The sequence below is a fragment of the Macadamia integrifolia genome, chromosome 9, assembly GCF_013358625.1.
Source record: "Macadamia integrifolia cultivar HAES 741 chromosome 9, SCU_Mint_v3, whole genome shotgun sequence".
In the NCBI taxonomy this organism is placed as follows: domain Eukaryota; kingdom Viridiplantae; phylum Streptophyta; class Magnoliopsida; order Proteales; family Proteaceae; genus Macadamia; species Macadamia integrifolia.
In genome coordinates, this window is record NC_056565.1 from 10,920,113 (window position 1) to 10,938,399 (window position 18,287).

The window sequence follows — 18,287 nt, forward strand, 5'->3', positions numbered from 1 at the left end:
TTACGTCCGAACAGACCCAAAACGGACGTGCGACCTTCTTTTAGGATTCTAAACATGATTTTGTCATTGGATCGTGTTAATTTTGATCCCAAAATGGTGAAGTGATAACTCCATTCACTTATGTTAGGTTCACCAACACGTATGCTTCTCACACCGGATCTCACCCGTACTGAGCGTGAGTCCTTGTACACTACAGGTAAGTGGGGAGAGGACGTTTAGCCTTATGGTAACGCTTGTTTGGCATTCATTTAATTGAATCTAGACTAGTCATGTCATCATGTGAATTATGTGTAACTTAGCCATCCTCATATTATCATGACTTGTGTGTTGTGTTTATTTTCTTAATGTCAAATGATGATGTGAATATGTGATGAATGATGACATCATTGTGCATAATGCATTAGTAGACTAGATGTCGTAGTCGGCTTAGAAACGAGTGTATTGGTGGCCCGTGGAATGGGACGCGGAGGCACTATGTAATCTTACTATGTCATATAGGAGCATGCGGTGTAGGATTATCATCTTCCCGTGCTATGACCCTTCCAAACAGGGGTTGAGGTGTTGGGTTACCATTTGGGGGGAAGCAGTGGTTGCGATTGTCGGGTCACTATGGCAGTTAGATATACGCCCAGCTGGTCAATAGGACAGTCGACAACCCCGGTGGTATATTCAAGAGGGCCAATCGTATTGCTTTTAAGTTGTTAAAGTCAGCACCTTTATTTCTGTCATTTACTTTATATTGAGAGCCGGTGGTCGGCATGTTTTACTTTTTTGAGTACTCATGGTGGGCCTTCTCCGATAGCCCTATGGGCATATCGCGGGATGGAGTTCGCGGCTCGTACCTAGAGTATACGCGCACTGTGGTTGTAGTAGCACTAAACCAAAGACTTAGTAATGTTGATTAGGTGGAAGTGATTAAAATGAATTGCATAGCATATAGTGCATATGGTTGTGATTTGTTGTGTGGACTGCTGTGTGGTCTTTCTTTTCACTTATTGAGCTAGTGAGCTCATCCCACGTGTGCACCTCTTTTAGATGATTTTGCAGGTCATCAAACTGAAGAGCACGAGTTGGGCCCCACGGTTGAATTCCCTGAAGAGCATTGGTGGGTCCCCGAGGAATTAGAGCACGGCACGGATTACTCGTGCGAGGGCTGTGCTGTGGGACCGCAGCTTTGATACTGAGCTAATCTCTACTGTTGATACCGAGCTGAGCTTTGCCTTTGATGCTGAGCTGAGCTCTACTTTTGATACCGAGCTGAGTTGTACCCTTTATGTTTTTGATGATCCCTTTTGTGTACTTGATATGTAAATTGTATTCTTTTGTGTAAATATCATGCCTGCGGGCCCACATGTACTTAACTATGTATTACAATTTGGGTATCAAGTATAATGGGAATATTTACAGGTAAATTAAGTCTTCCGCTGAACTGATGAACACTTTCTTAGTTGTGTGTATGCTGTGGTGGGATACTGTGTCAGATGATCCTGGCAGGTTTGGGTTAACTGGTGTTAACCCGATCACCGGTTCGGTTCTATGTGAACGGGGTGTGACAGATAGTGATTTCAACTTACTTGTAGGGGTAGGGCGATGAAAGGCTACTTCATTGATAGTAAAAGTCAGAAACTCGAGAGGGCCACCTTTGTAATCTTTTTTCGGTAACCAAAGCACCTAGTTCCATTCCCGCAACCACTTTGGTACTTTCCTGATAGTCAAAGTGGGGGACTTGCACTTGAATTAAAGTAACTCCTTTTGAATATGAGTAGGGCTCCTAAGTGGCACGTTCATTGAGCTAAACTGAAGGAAGAGCAAAAAGAAGGTTGGGTGCTTGTGGGGCGAGGCCACCCGACCTCGAATAAGAGGGGGGCAATGCTCTAGATCCCCCTTGCAAAAATGTTTAGACCAGAAGGGGACTGGGTTTGATTTCTGGTCTAAGCGAGAGGTGAAGGTTCGAAGACCTCCTGGTAAAGAAGAAGGGAAAAAGGTGCTTTCAACTATCTTGACCAGTTTTTTGAGGCGTTAGAAATCTAGACCGGCTCAGAAAATCACTAGTGATCTATGACCACCCTTCATTTTTCCGACAAAGAAGTCATCCTTAATGATTTCCCATTCCTTCCCTACCAAGGCGTCCCTCTTCACCATTTGAGGTACTACCTCTGACTTCCCTTTCTATAACATGCCTAGGTGCCCACTTTCCAATTACTTAGAAAAAACAATACCAATCAAATCAAAGGCTAACTCCGTCTATGATTTTTTTGGCCCCAGTGGAGTTTACTCGACCCATTCCCCAGTCTCCACACTGTTCTAGTAAGTGTGCAACTCCGTATGAGGACCTCCTTCCCTTCTACCTACTCTCCATTCAGACAATTCTCAAAGCAGAGGAGGAAGGGTGGGCAGTAGGTACCACGACCCTCTATCCCACACATCTATCCAAAAGCAAGTGTCGAGTGCTCCTATCTCTCGGAAAAGACCAGGTGAGTGTGCAGTTATGCTTCGGATGCTTCGCAATAGAATAGATTGACCTAGTTCCTGTTCTCCTTCGGTGCACTTGCTTTGTATCTCCGACACACAAGGAAGGACGCGATGGGAAGGAAGTGGCCCTAGCCTCTGTCCTACCGATCACTCTGCTGGCGTCTCGCATTCAAGGTTGCACGTGCCTTACTTAAATAGGGGCATTTTACTATAGTGGGGCCCTTGATTCTTGGCTTCACCGTATCTTGTTGGATCAATGAAAAGATAGAGTCAACGATACAACAGACAACCTACACGCAAATTAGCTTTCAAGGTCAAGCAGTCTTCACTACAGTATTTTTGAATGAATGCTGGCTGGGCTACCTTGAATGGTGTGAGCCCCATTCGGGGAGGCCCACACGTTCAATTTTTAGGGGGATCTAGCAGAAAGATCGACTGGCGCCCACCCAACTAGAGGGATTGAGAAATTAATAGAGTACAAAACTTACCTTCAAGCTTTACCTTATTCTGATCATTCAGAGGGCAATCGTGGAGTCACCGAATGAAGTACCCAGAGCTACGCTCTGAGGGGCTGACCTGCAACAAGGCAGAGATGACTAAGTGACATAAAGAATAAATATGGCGATGACAATAGTATATCCTAGAAGGAGATAACAGGTGGAGCCAACGACCCACTAAGACTAATGTATCTACAAGTACATCCCCGAGCGAGTCAAATGGGAAATCCTAGGGATAGACTAACATTTGGGAAGAAATTCAATCCCTTTATGTTGGCGATCTATTGCTCAATGGCTTTAAGTCCCCTAATGGCCTTCTCTAGTCGTTCCTCTTTCTTGGGGAGTGCGCTTTCTTTGGTCGGTTCTTCCCCAGGTTGGGTGGTAATTCAGTGTTGACAAATGTGTCATGGCCAGGTGCCCCTCCATTTGGTTTGTTGATTCGTGTTTAGGATGAGAATTATTCAGGAACCGTATGGGGTGGTGATTCCTATATGCTGTGGCTAAATCTTCAACAATATTCCTCGAGTCGAACATCTTAAATCTAAGCTGACTTGTTTTGAAAGTTCCTTTATTGGTACTAATGGGTGAAGTTGCTGATGGCACAGGTGAAGGACTTGATATCTAACTCCAGGCCAGTTTAGACTCCTCGATATCACGACTCTAGTAAGGGAAATGATGCACAAACAAAGATTCACACCACACAATTCTATTCAAAGTCTATTGGATGGACGAGTTATTCATGCAAAGTTAGTAAGCTTTTATCCCTAGGTGTATCAATCTATGTTTTGAATGATGTATCTATTTGACCTTCAATAGGACATGAGGTTTCCGTATTATAGCAAAGAGCGTTGAATATTCCTCACACCCAATCTTTGTTGTCAATGTTAAATGGTACATTGATGCGTCCATTTAATATACCCGAAGGTACTAGACTGAAGGGTTATGAGTTCAACATGGGGCCCGAAAAACCTTCATTCCGGTCCATAGCTACTATACATGGGTGACCATCCATCCGTGCAATCCAAGTGTGTGGACCTATAACGCATGATGCTTGTTGGTTACAACAAAACCCTAGTAAACATGTTCTTTGCATACAAGGATCAAACAATTAATTTTACAAATAAAATATGCAATATTATATGATCTAAATAGGTTTGGTATGAAGTTTGACTAGTCCCCAATGGAGTTGCCACTATGAGGGACCAGGCAAGGTTTCCTGGACCTCTTCCGCTCCTTCCTTTAACATATGTCCAACAGTCTCTATTTAATAGGAGTTGCCACCTACATTAGCATCTAGGACCCATTGCTAATGGAAATTGAAATTGAAATGACTCCATCCGAACTGTCTAATCACGAGTTAGGGTTCGTGTCAGGTTACAATCCGAGGAAGGGGTTAGGCACCTCGGTCCACCCTAGTAAAAATTGGACTTCAACTCTAGGTCTATACACTTATTATTGAATGAGCCGTCTAGGTTCTAAGTATATACAAGCACTACTATCGCACATGCATTGGAAGGAAAGAATGGCCAACAACATAAAGCGAGGAAGTTCAATCCACAACTTTACTTTGCATGGTTAGTATACGGAATGTAAAGCAAATATGTGGAAAATAGAGACAAAAGTAGCACTAGTACTCGTCTCAGGGAGCATGGTGTAAGTAAAGTTGGCATAGGGTTGGGGGTCGTTGTATACAGATGATGTGAAAATGTGAGTTAAGTAAGCAAAGCATTGAACTGTTAATTTAAAAGAAAAGATATAATATACAAGTATGTTGGTAGAAAATTGAAATAAAATAGAAACAATCTGAGAAAATCAAGGTAAATAGAATACATCTGAAAAAAAAAAAAATTAAAGAGGAAAGTTTTGCCAAAACCATGGCAAAATGCATTTAGCATGCTTGTAGTATGAGACTCCATTAGAAGGAATCACAGATTTTGCACCGGCTAGCAAAGAAATAAATACGAGAAAAATAGTAAATTGAATTATAAAAATGTGAACATTGTACAATAGAAATATCATGAACTAATATACAACATTTAAGAAATAATTTTTTTTTAAATTCTTATGGAAAGACATATAGTTGGTTGTATTTCACTACTACCCTACTGAGGACAACAATAAGTTGTGTTCAGTAAATGTACGATATGAGAAAGCATGTGACTCTGTAAAAAAGCATATAACTCCAAATATGAATCCGTAAACTACAATTTTCATAAAGGATGCTTGTAGATGGAAGGGCATGCACTCAGCTATGATCAGTGCAAGCTTGGACTGATGCGAAGTACAACAATAGTTCATGATGATCCTAGTATGTGAATTTTGGCAGCTTGGACTGAGATTTTCAGGTCATACGTAAGATACATCATGTGTGGGATCCCCAAAACATGGGAGGGGTTAGGTATTCTTGGAGCTCTCTTCACCACCAAAGCAAGTATGAGAAGCTTCCAAATGAAGGTATAATCTCTTTCCTCCTTGGAGAGAGATTTCGGTCTATATATAGGAAGCGTATACTCCCAAAAGGTCCAGGAAATTAACACATTTGCCTCATGTGTTTTCTATAGTATTCTAGGTGTCCTAGGGTCTTAGTGTGTGTTTAGGTATGTGTCTTGAGTAACAAGTACAAGATTTGAACGAGATATGGCTAAATATTGACTAAATTCCTACAAAATCGTAGTGATCGGCATAATATATGTTTTGACCAACATAGTTGGCAATTGACCGACATCGTCCTAGATGCAAATGGCACCGAACAAATTGCATCCATCGTCAACCTGGGTCAGTACAACTCTAGCTCGAGTTGACTCAGATGATCTAGTCCAATTGGGTTTTTTACTCAATTTAGGATCAATCTATGGTTTGTTGGGTGGTCTTGGTCAATTCTAAGAACGTCAAAGCCCTTAACTATTTTGAAAATATTTTTACTTAAATTTTAACCATCATATGCTACCATGGAAGCAAAAGTACACTGCCTCGGTCTGAGAAAGGATCTCAACCGAAGTACATGGTCCCTTTGCATCTTAGGGGGTTCCCAACTCATCATTGTTTAGCCATTCCAGGGGTGATAAAATGTGGTGTCTAGACCTGTTTGACCTAAGATTATATGGTGGAGAAAAGGAGACATCCTAGATGCTTTTACTAATAAAATGGTCAAACAAGGAAAGTGGGACAGTAAGGGAGACTCCAATGCAATGTGGACCAAGATGTCAACATGTATAAAGAAGGTCACTAAATAGGGTCCTAGAGGAATCAAGGGGCACTTGTAAGGCACGTAGGTAGACTTTGTGGTGGGATGACAATGTCTAGACTACCATCAAATCTAAGAAATATTGTGTTAAGACTTGACAAAGGACTAAAGTAGTAGATGATAAAAGAGATACTATTCTACTATAAACGAAGATAGAAGAAATTTGTGTGAAAAGCAAGGGCAAAGAAATATGATGACCTTTAGAATAACTTGAACATTGAGGCTGGGGAAAAATATATTTATAAAACAGCTAAAATGAGAGATATGAAGAGTAGAGATATTGAGAAAGTCAGGTGTATCAATGATAAAGATGGTAGAGTGCTAACAAAGGTGAAGACATTATGAATAGATGGGGTGATTATTTTTGCAAGTCATTAAATAGAGACATCTCGAGTGGATTTAGACCAAAAGAGTACATTCTTTACCAAGACACCACACACTATAGATATATAAGAAGGATTGGAGTGGCTGAGGTTAAAGATGCTTTAAGAAAGATGAAATCAAGAAAGACTCCAATAGATGAATTCCAAATAGAAGTTTTGAAGAGCTTAGGCCTTTATGGGATATCATAGTAAACCAACCCTTTGAACACGATTCTGAGTACAAGGAAGATGTCAAAAAAAGTGGAGGAGAAGCTTTTTAGTCCCTATCTACAAAAATGAAGGGGATATTCATGACTACAATAACTATAGAGGCATAAAACTTATGAGCCATACATGAAACATTGGGAGAAGGTTTTTTAAGCCCACTTGAGAAGAGAATCAGATGTCTTGGATAACCAATTTGGTTTTATGTCAGATAGTTCATCTACATAAGCTATCTACCTGCTTAGGAGAATCAAGGAAACCTAACAAAGCTAGAAGGACCCCTATATGGTTTATGTGACCTGGAAAAGGCCTATAACAGAGAACATAGAGAGATAATATGGCACATTCTAGAGAAGAGAAAGGTGTAGAGTAAATATGTGGATATAATTAAATATAAATATGGTGATATGGTGACGTAGTGTGAGAACTAAAAGCAATCAAGGTAGTAAATTTTCAATTACCATTGGGGTTCATCAAGGGTTACCTTTAAGACTATATCTGTTTGCGCTTGTTATGGATGAGTTAAAAAAAAATCAAGGTGAGGTTCCATAGTGCATGCTTTTTGTGGATGATATTGTTTTATTGGATGACACAAAAACAAGACTCAATGTTAAACTTGAGCAATGGAGATCAACCATGGAATCAAGAGGCTTTAAGATAAGTAGAACCAAGAAGGAGTATGTGATATGTAACTTTAGTCATATTACGATGGATAATGACATAGTGACTATTGACTAAAGTGAGATACTGCAAAGTGATTATTTCAGATATTCGAAAGATCTATCATAAATAAAGAAGATGATATAGAAAATGGTGTATCATATAAAATTTAAGTGGGATTGATAAAGTGAAGAGGTGTGTCTGCAGTTCTATGTGATCAACATATCCTTGTAAGACTTAAAGAAAAATTCAATAGAACAGTAGTATGCTGGCTATAATTTACATGGAAAAATGTTGGCAGTTAAGAAGCGGTATAGTGATAAACTATATGTAGAGGACATGAAGATATTAAGATGGATGTGTGGGAAAACTAGGAAGGATAAGGTAAAGAATGAAGGTATAATAGTAGATTTGAGAGTTACCACAATTCATGATAAGCTTCAGGAAATTCATTTGAGATGGAATGACCATGTTCAATAGAGACCATCGGATGCACCAGTAAGAAGGAGTGATCTGATCTTGATAGAAGGATTTAATAGAGGTAGGGGTAGGAAAAAAATTTTCATAGGAGAAATAGTGAGAAAAGACATGCAATAGTTAGGCCTTATCTCGAGTATGGCATTGAATATAGAAAATTGGAGGGCTAGAATCTAGGTAATGGACCCCATATAGTTGTGTTCTACTCTGTCACTTTTTTATTTTTTTTCAAATCCATGAAGTCGACCTTATTAAGTTGGGAAAATGCGTTGTGTTATTGTTGTTGTTGTTGTTGTAGTGTAACTACTAAAAACAACATTCACAGTCCTTGTAGCCTTTAGCTGCCATTTCCTTCATTCCTTTCTTCACTTTTTTTTTTTTTGGATATTGTTGCTTTGTTTTGAGATGTGCTTGCTCTATAGTTTTATCTCTCTCCTCTTCAAAACAAGTAGCAGGGATGTCTTTTCACAAAAGCTTAGTTTGGTTCTCAAGAAATGATAGAAAAGAAAAGAAATTTTTTTAAAAAGATTAAATTTGAGGAGAGACACATAAGCCAACATTGTGATGCAGTAAATTCAAACCAAAGATAAATTCTTCAAATGACCTTAGAGTTGACCAAGGACTCTCTAATGTTCCTATTGTAAAAATGAACAATTCAAAAAAGGGGCATCGTGCTGGCCGGTGCGATAAGCCTTCCATGATGAAATCAGGGTCAGAATTAGGCAACAGGTATGTATTCTCACTCCAAGTTTTTTCTCCCCCTCCTTCAAGGACTTACCTCTTGTATTTATAGATCTTGAGTTCCTTGGCTTTCAGTGTGTCCCTCTCATGAACATGTGCATGAGAGGGGGAATATTCTGGATGTTCCACATGGACGTCGTGAAGCACTAGGAGTCTCAAAGGGGAGACGTGTATAACGTTTTGAGGGAGTGCTCCTACTGGTAGTTCCACTTCCTTCGGAGTTCCATCTCTGTCCATGTCCTGGGTGGATGGCTATACCAACCGTAATGACATGGTATACAGTCAGCTATGATGTCATGGCATTGACTCAGCATGAGACTTTTCGTTAACCAAGGGAGGAAGTCTACCCAAGTGGCAGACGCTACCACTGCGAAGGGTTAATAAGGCAAGATCTTGTCTGGGATGGGCCTTGGCCAGAGCTCATCCATGATGGGCTGAGGCCAGAGCTCAGCTTGAATGGGACTAGGCGAGAACTCATCTGCGATGGGTCAAGGCCAGAGCTCGGCATGAACAGGATGAGGCGAGAGCTTATCCGCGATGGGATGAGGCCAAAGCTTAGAGTGAAAAGAACGAGGCCAGAGCTCATCCGTGGTGAGACGAGACGAGAGCTCAGCATGACAGGGATGAGGCGAGAGCTCATCCATGATGGGCTGAGGCCAGAGCTAGGCGTGTAAGGGATGATGCGAGAGCTCATCGGTGATGGGCCGAGGCCAGAGCTCGGAGTGAACGGTACAAGTTGAGAGCTCGTCCATGATGGGACGAGGCTAGAGCTTGGCATGAATGGGACAAGACGAGAGCTCATCTATGATGTGCCGAGGACAAAGCTCAGAGATAAAGAAAGGGGTTGTCAATGCGGTATCCAAGGGCATGGTAAATATTGGCACATCATAGGCCCCCCCAGCTCTGATGAGTCGGGTCGACTTATCAGAGCTGAGCAGTTCGATATATGTCGGTGAGCTGCTGTGTATTTATGGCACCTAGTCTGTATGTTTCCTTCTTGGGACATTGCACCTCCCAGCCTCTGACATGTGTTTAACGCGATGGTTATGCCTCGAGAAGAGAAAATGCCCAACTTTACCTCCATCCGATTGATGCGATTCTAACCGTCAATTGTGTCTTCGTCCAATGTTATAAATAGTGTTTTTCCCTCATTATTTCATTATTTCCTTCGTAAGAGAACTTTGATTGCTCAGACAGTTCAGCTCGGCAACACAACAGGAGATCTCTTACAATGTGATTTTTTTGGAGCGCTTCGTTTTCTTCCATCCTTTCACTTAAGTAAGTTTTACTTGCCTTCTTGTACTTTTCTTGAGATAGCATGCACTCGCTCTTTCCATGTAGCTGCTAGAAATCCCTTGGGTCCAGTTCCTCCAGGCTAGCCCGCTCCCAATGTAGTGATTTGTCCTGATCTGTCCCTAGGAGAGCAGGCGGCACTACCATTTACTCTGTCATCCAGTGAGGAATCATCCTTTGGCAGTTTTGAGTCTTCGCAGGGCTCAGACACTGAGATAGACTCTAGTGTGGGGGTCGATTCACACGAGGCAGAATCGGCCACCCTTCGCACCGATGGTGGTGTGAGGGTCATTCCCAAAGAAGAGGATAGGGTGAGCACGGATGTTCTAGTTGGTGGTGATGGTTTCGGAGGGGGCAATGAAGCAGCTGTCAATGTAGGTGACTGCAAGGGTGAAGAAGGAGAAGTCTCAGCCTCGTCGTTTGGTCCACGACAAGTTGCGAGCATTACCTACAGGTTGCTCCCGCCTGAGATTCTAGGGTTCTTCCAAGAGCAGTACGAGATTCCCCATGACATGGTCATACTGGTTCCGAACACCCTGGAGTCCTTCGATTCCAATGAAGAGGAAGTTGCCATGTATGAGGCCTCGTTCCAGTGTGGGCTGAGGATCCCCGTACCCTCCTTCGTGTATGCCATGCTGACTTATTAGGGGATTTCCCCTGGCCAGTTGATGCCCAATTCCTGGCATATTCTCCTCGATTTCTTTGTATATGTGTCTCAGTTGGGCCGGGCTCCTACCCTTGGGTGCTTTCAGCATTACTTTATTTTGAAAAGGCATCATTCTGGGTGGTAATACTCTGCTCATCAAGAGGGGAAGGGTCCATCCAGAGAGGTGCAGTTCTTCGAGTTCATGCCCTCATCAGTGAAGGGGTGGAAGGAGAGGTTCTTCTTCATGACGATGCAGGACAACCCTTTCCAAGCCACCTGGGGTGATCCTTCACTCAAAAAACTGAACTATGCTCCTTCCCTCTGTGAGGATGATAGTGAGATGGTCAAAATGTGCCTAAACGGGATGGCAATAGATGTGAGGCTGCTCTAGGAGGAAAAGTTCCTGAGGAAGTGGGATCTAAGTGGGGATGAGACCTGAGCTCCGATGTCCCCTTTTTTCTCTTTTTTTTTTTCTTTTACTGATGTTTGTCATGCTGTTGGTGTTGTTGCAGACATGAATGTTTAGTTGGATCCCAAGAAGCTCTCTGCTGCGTGGGCCTAGGTGAGGAAGCGCGTGGCGGTAGAATAGGTAGCCAAACGAGCCGAGGAGAAGGCTGCCAAGGGCAAGGCACCGGTGGCTCTGGGCATGCTAAGACAAAGAAGGTGGTAAACACTCCAGCTTGGTCGGTGGTGAGGTCGCTTGAGAAAGGAGAGAAGAAAAGAGAGGAGTCACCAATCCTCAGGGACGCAGACAAGGGAAAGGGTGTAATGAGACTTCCCCTTGCTCGTCGAGTTATGGGTGATGATGCTGAGCACTTAGACATTGGCATTCAACCATTCAATCAACCATTTGATCTGACCTCTGAGGACTAGGAGAGGAAGAGGAAGAGAGAAGAAGAGAGCTCTCAGGAGGTTGAGGGCCGCCGAGGAGTGGCTGCCTAGGCCGCTGCTGGTGGTCGCCGTCCATTTCAAAAGGCCATCCCTCCATCCTGGAATCTGCTGGAGGAGGAGTCTTCTATTGCTGACAAGGATGTGGCATGGACCTGGGGGAGTTAGGGGCACCTGCGTATTGATTGGGAGTGGATGAGGCAACTGCCCGATTCCTACCTGCTTGACTACATGTATCAGCATATATGCGATGTGAGTGTTCCATGTGGAGTCTTGATTTCTACTTTCTTTGTGGTTATCACTGAACTGGTACTGATCTCTTTGTATCTTTGGTGGATAGGGCTATAGCTGGTCGATGGAGGTATGTCATCGTATGGAAAAGGCAGTCGGGAGGAGAAACAAGATGGTGGAGGACAACCATCATCTCTGGGATCAGCTTGCACAAGTCAGCGGCTAGTTGGACGTCACCAGCAAAGAGTGTCGTACTACCAAGGCTAGCTCCTTGACACATGAGAAGCGGTCCTTTGAGCTGGAAGAGGAGGTGAAGAAGTTGCTCTTGGAATGGAGCGAAATGGTTAAGGCCAAGGAAGCGCTTTAGGCTGACTTGGTAGAGTTACAGGAGGAGCTTCAGAAGAGTTCAGCCGCTCATGTGTCAACTATCCAGTCCTTGGAGGAGCGGCACTGATCGGAACTTAAGCAAGCTATGGAAAAGGCCATGAAGCGATATGTGGACAGGATTGGCTATTGGGTCTCAATACTGCCTCCTTCAACTCCGGTTTTGACACAATGGCCGCCTTTTTCTTGCAAAAGTATCCTTCAGAAAATTTAAGTGATTATGAGCACTACATTCCTCCTCCTAAGCCCCCAGAGTCAAAGAAGCAAGCGACGAGGTAGACCATGCTAGAGCTAACGCCTCTGGGAAGAAAAAGAAGCCTCTCCCTCCACCTAAAGAGAAAAATTCACCGTTCGCCAATGCTGCCTGATCTACTCCTGCTGCCATCTTCTCTTTTTTTTTCTTGTACATTCCCTTCCTTGTTTAATGAAAGCATCCCTTTTTCATTTCATATGCTGCAATTGTGATTTTAGTTTTTGGTCTCCATGTGCTAGAATGACATATAGGTAGCGTTAGCCGAATTCAAGCCTTAGTTCCGACTTAGAATTTTCAATTGTGCCCTAGGCTGAGGTCTTTGTGATCCAAGCCTTGGCTAGGAAAATCGTAGGGTTGTGTTGGGCTGATGCTATGTTTGGGCTGGGGCTAAGACTTAGTACTCTTGCTTGTGCCTCAGGGTTGAGGTCGTTGTGGTCCATGCCTTGGTTGGGAAGGTATTAGAACTGTGTTGGGCTGATGTTGAGCTCGGGCCGAGGCCAAGACTTAGCATTTTGCTTATGCCTTAAGGTTGAGGTCTTTGTGGTTTATGCCTTGGCTAGGACCGTATTAGAGCCGTGCTGGGATGATGCTAAGCCCAGGCTGGGGCCAAGACTTAGCATTTTGCTTACACCTCAAGGTTGAGGTCTTTGTGGTCCAAGCGTTGGCTAGGACGGTATTAGAGTTGTGCTGGGCTGATGCTAAGCCCGGGCCAGGGCTAAGACTTAGCATTTTGCTTGCACCTCAAGGTTGAGGTCTTTGTGGTCCAATCCTTGGCTACGACGGTATTAGAGCCGTGCTGGGCTAATGCTAAGCCAGGGCTAAGACTTAGCATTTTGCTTAATGAAACCTTGCATAAGATAATTGCAGAGACAATCGAACTTGAATGTTTCTTTGAATTTGGGCGGTGAAGACGCCTTACATGAGTGCACAACATTTCAGAGACATTCAATTGAGCTGGAATTAAAAACCTGAATTGAACATAAATTGAAATCAAACTATAGAAAAATGTTGAAGGAAATGCAAATTTAATAACAAGGATGTTGAAATCCGAAAATATATCTAACTAAAGATAGAAAATGAAATGGAATTCGAAGCTGTCTACGGACATGTGAGCTTAGTGTTTCACTGGTAAAACTTCTTGAGGTGTTTGGTGTTCCACATCCTAGGTATAATCCTATCCCCTTGAGTCTATAAGAGGTACGTGTTTGAATTTTAAAAGTAACCATAAGCATACCGATCAATGTAGCTAACGGGTTGAAAACAAGGAGAGCAGCCACTTTACTTTTAGCTTCTTTTAGTAATGCGAAAGTGTAACGATTGATTATGGTGATCTACTTTTAATTACCGTCCTAACACAGATGCATCTAAAAGCATCCTAACTAACACATCTAGGGAAATTGGAATTGAAATTGCAATAAAAATTGAACGACCTAACCATTCACATCTAACCCTAACCATTCATCATCTAGGAATTTAAATACTCAAACCATGCAATTAAAAGCAAATAACTGAAAGTAAAAGTGCTGAAATAAAAAGTGTTGAAAAGTAAAGAAAAGTGCAAATAAAGGGGATAGTAGATTTCTCTACTTAGCCCGAGGAATGCACCATAAATAATATGAGCTTCCCTACTTGACTAGAGAGTTACTCTTACAAGGGCTGCTCTACTTAGCTCTAGGGGAAGGGATGCAATATAAATAACGAAAGTAAAAAGATGGTTCCATGACTAGAGAAGGGCAAAGCCAACACATGCATCTAGCCAAGGACCTTGGGGGAAAGGGAAAGCATCAAAGTAAAAGCTAAAATTTAAATTCTAAATTAAGAATGAATGGGTAGCAAGAAGAGGGAATGAGAGGGGGGATGCGATGACTTATGTAGAAGCCTACTTACCTGAACTTCAATCCTTGAACTGAAAACTTGATTGATTTGAGACACTATCAGCCCTAAAAATCATATCTGAACTAAATCAAATCTGAAATTGCAAGGCCTAGAGAAAACAAATCATGAAGAAAAAAAAACTGAACTTGAAAGAGATGCTTCACTTATTCTTGTCACCTAAAACTAAGCCTAGAACTAGAAATTGAAAATTACAACTTCAATACCATAAACAATAAAATAAAAGACTGAATCAGAAACAAAAGTGCTTGCATTCATTAAATAAAAAAAAAACATTATATAAGTGCTTAAACCAAAACCTAAAACAAAGAACTAGAGAATTAGAACTAGAAGAGAAAAAAAACCTAGAGGAAAAGAGAAAAACTAGAGAAGAAAGGTGCTCCCTCCTCCCCTTGGTTGACTCTCTTACATAGGGAATGGGGAGGTAGAGATAAAATAGGAAGGACGGGATTTTTTTATTTCTTGCCTTTTTTTTCCTATATTCTTTTTTCTTCTCTTTCGTATTCAACCTCTTGGCCGAATATGTGTGATGAGGTGGAAAATAGGAATTAGGAGAAAAAGGGAGAGAAAATAGGGGAGAAAAGGAGCTTAGACGATTTGGCTGATGAGGTGGAGGAGAGAGAGAGAGAGAGAGAGAGAGAGAGAGGGAGAGAGAATAGGGGAGAAAAGGGAAGAACACCCAAGTGTGGGCCCTGCTTGGATTGTTTGTGAGGTGGAGGGGAGAGAAGAGAGAAAATAGGAAAGAAAGTAGGGAAAAAAAGGTCTCCCACGATTTTGCTTCTTTTTCCTTTTTTTTTTTCTTTCCTGTTTTTCCTCCCTTTTCTTCAAGCTTGCATAGAAACCCTCTTGGAAGATTTTCTTATCTTGCTTTGATTTGATTTGGATAATCTTTTATTGAAAATTCCATCCATGCCCTTGTCTTTAAGTAGGTGGAAAATAAGAGAGAAAAAATCTTCACAAAATCTCCAAGAAAGGAGAAAATCTCCCAAATGGAAGGAGAGAGAGTGTTCAATGCCCCATGTGGGTCCCTCCATCTTCTTGGCATGCAGAAGGGCTGGCCTGCATCTCGGTTCAGTTCTGGTCTATTATTCTTTTTCTGGCTTAAAAAGAATAATCATTAAACGAATGTGTACTCTTAATACAACACATCCATCTTGCTTAAAATTTTATCCTCTTCGCAACCATGAAAAGAAACAGGACCTTTATACGTGTAAAAATGGAGATATGGGGCCTGATAGTCCTTAAGGTCTTTAAAATACACAACCTACGAAAAGAGAGTAAAACTCATGGTAGCTCCATTCTAAATATGTAAAAATGCATGCTTTACAAGGTAGCTCCATTCTAAATATGAAAAAATGTATGCTTTATTACCTAAGATTTCACACATAAATGTGCTCATCAGTAGGCTCCAGGACGTACCACTCTGGAGATTATATACGGCCCTTCCCAGTTGGGGTTGAGTTCGCTGACCTCTTTAGGCTCGGATATGCTAGCTTTCCTGAGCGCCAAATCTTCCACTTGGAAGGGTCTGCGGTGAACCTTCCCATTGAAGAACTGCTCCACTTGTTGTTTATATGCCGCACTGAGTATTAGGGCATTTTCCCTTACTTCATCGATGAACTCTAGATTTTCTCGCAGTCCTTCCTCGTTTGCCATTTCATCGAACATTGTGGTCCTAAAGGATGACTGCACTACATCCACTAGTATTTGTGCTTTTATTCCATAAGTAAGGTGGAATGGGGTTTCACCCGTTGGGGTTCTGGCCGTGGTCCGGTAGGGCCATAGGATGCTTAACAACTCATCGACCCATGCTCCTTTTACCTTGTCTACCCTTTTTTTACCCCGTCCAGTAATGTTTGATTTGCTTTATCCTCTTGACCATTTGACTAAGGGTGCACGACTTATGTCTTTCTAACGTTGATGTGATACCGAGCATAGAACCTTCTAAAGGCCGGGTTATCGAACTGCTTTCCGTTGTCAGTGATGACTACCTTTGGGATCTCGAGCCAATAAATGACCTCGTCCCCGAAGAAGTTTTTCATGGGCATTTCGGTGATATTAACTAATGGCTTCGCCTCTATCCATTTGGTGAAGTAGTCAATGGCGACGACTAGGAACTTCTATCCTCTTGCTTTCACGAACGGGCCCAGAATGTCCATGCCCCATGTGGATAAAACGGGATCAGACATAAGATGGAGCTCTACTCGGTGGCCGGAACATGTGGGATGGGAGCATGTTTATGGCATTTGAGGCATCATTGGACAAATTTCATTACATATTTTTGCATCACTGCCCAATAGAATCCTTGGCACAGGACCTTATAGGCTAGGGCTCGTCCTCATATGTGTGCTCTGCATATGCCTTTATGCACTTCTCGTAAGGCCTGTTCTGCTATCTTGGGTCCCAAGCATCTCACTAGAGGTCCGAAAATTGACCTTTTGTACAATGTCCCATCCAGTACAGTGTATCAAGTGCCTCTTCTCTTGGTGTTTCAAGCTTTGGCTCGATCATTTGGTAGCTGATCATCTTGGAGATACTTCATAATTGGGTCCATCCAGCTTTCTTCTTCTGGCTTGGCTGTTGTGCAGTTCACAGCCCGTTCGATATATGAAGGCTTGTCTAGATGCTTAAGATAGACCATGGTTTCAAGCTCTCCACAGCTCCTTGAATCCAACTTAGAAAGTGAGTCGACTGAGGCGTTCTGGGCTTTGGGTACCAATTGTATGGTGAATGTGTCGAACTATCTGATGAGGGTTTTGACCTTAGCCAAATATTCGATCATTCTATCCTCTTTTGCTTCATATTTCCCATTCACATGGTTCACCACTAGTTGTGAGTCACTATGTGCGACTAAATCCTGGGCCAAAATGGACTTGGCCAGTTTCAAGCCCGCGATGAGTGTTTCATACTCCACCTCGTTATTAGTAGCTTCAAAGGAAAATCTTAGTGTGTGCTGGATCTTAAATCCTTCTGGGCTGATCAGAATTAGACCTGCTCCACTGCCTATTGGGTTGCTAGATCCATCCACATGTAGCTTCCAACGGATGTTTGGCCGAGCTGCTTCTATCCGTTCTTCCTCTAGGGTAAGTGTACATTCCACTATGAAGTTCGTCAAAGCCTGGCCTTTGAGGGAAGTTCTTGGCATGTATGTAATATCATGCTCTCCCAGTTTGACGGACCATGCCACCATACGTCCTAAAGCTCCTGGGCTATGTAACACTTTCTTCAAGGGCTGCCCTGTGAGTACTGTTACTGTTATCGGATGTGTCTGGAAGTAAGGCCTCAACTTCCTTGCCGCCATCACTAGTGCTAGTGCCAGTTTCTACCTCAATAAGAGCATGGCTGATGTAGTATGCTAGCATTTGCCTCCTTGCCTCCTCTTTGACCAAGGTTGCACTGACCACTGCTGGGTAGGTTGCCAGTTACAGCTTGAGTTCTTCCTTCGGCTCAGGTCGGACCATCAAGGGTGCCGAGCTCAGGTAGCACTTTAAACTTTGGAATGCCTCTTGACACTGTGGTGTCCATGAAATCCTATTTTCCTTTGGTAAGTTTTTTAGCACCTTGAAGAAGGGAAGACACTTATCCCCAGCCCTTAAGATAAAACGGCTTAGAGCAGCTATTCTTCCATTCAATCTTTGAATATCTTTAACATTCTTTGGTGGGTTCATTTCTTGTATCGCTTTGATTTTCTCCGGATTTTCTTCTATACCTCTCTCAAAGACCAAGTAGCCCAGGAACTTGCCAGAGGTGACTCCGAAAGCACAATTGCTTGGATTCAGTGTCATTTGATTGCTCTGGGGTACTTCAAAAACTTCTCTTAGATAATTGACATGGCCTATGGCTTTTGTGCTCTTTACTAGCATATAGTCGACGTAGACCTCCATGTTGCAGCCGATTTGAGCCCGATACATACTATTCACCATTCTCTGGTAGGTGGCACCTGCATTCTTGAGGCTAAATGGCATTGCAATGTAGCCGTAATTTTTGAGGAGGTCAAGAATGCAGTTTTTTCTTCATCACC

The 18,287-nt window shown here is 42.5% G+C and overlaps 1 protein-coding gene across 1 annotated transcript; it reads left to right on the plus strand.

Annotated features, from left to right (window-relative positions):
- The first annotated feature begins 9,458 nt into the window (after window positions 1–9,458).
- LOC122089503 lies at window positions 9,459–12,569 on the plus strand. The gene is made up of 4 exons (XM_042659260.1): window positions 9,459–9,548; window positions 10,058–10,425; window positions 11,130–11,757; window positions 11,846–12,569. The coding sequence occupies exons 1-3, from the start codon at window positions 9,459–9,461 to the stop codon at window positions 11,488–11,490; spliced, it is 819 nt and encodes a 272-aa protein (XP_042515194.1). The 3' UTR covers window positions 11,491–11,757; window positions 11,846–12,569.
- Window positions 12,570–18,287: the final 5,718 nt, after the last annotated feature.

Excerpts from the sequence above, each read along its gene's own strand:
- LOC122089503 (XM_042659260.1), top strand. The coding sequence starts at position 9,459 with ATGGGACAAGACGAGAGCTCATCTATGATGTGCCGAGGACAAAGCTCA. Across the intron at positions 9,549-10,057 it reads ATGCGGTATCCAAGGGCATG|CCCGCTCCCAATGTAGTGAT; the intron begins GTAAATATTGGC and ends CCTCCAGGCTAG. Across the intron at positions 10,426-11,129 it reads GTTGCGAGCATTACCTACAG|ACATGAATGTTTAGTTGGAT; the intron begins GTTGCTCCCGCC and ends GTGTTGTTGCAG.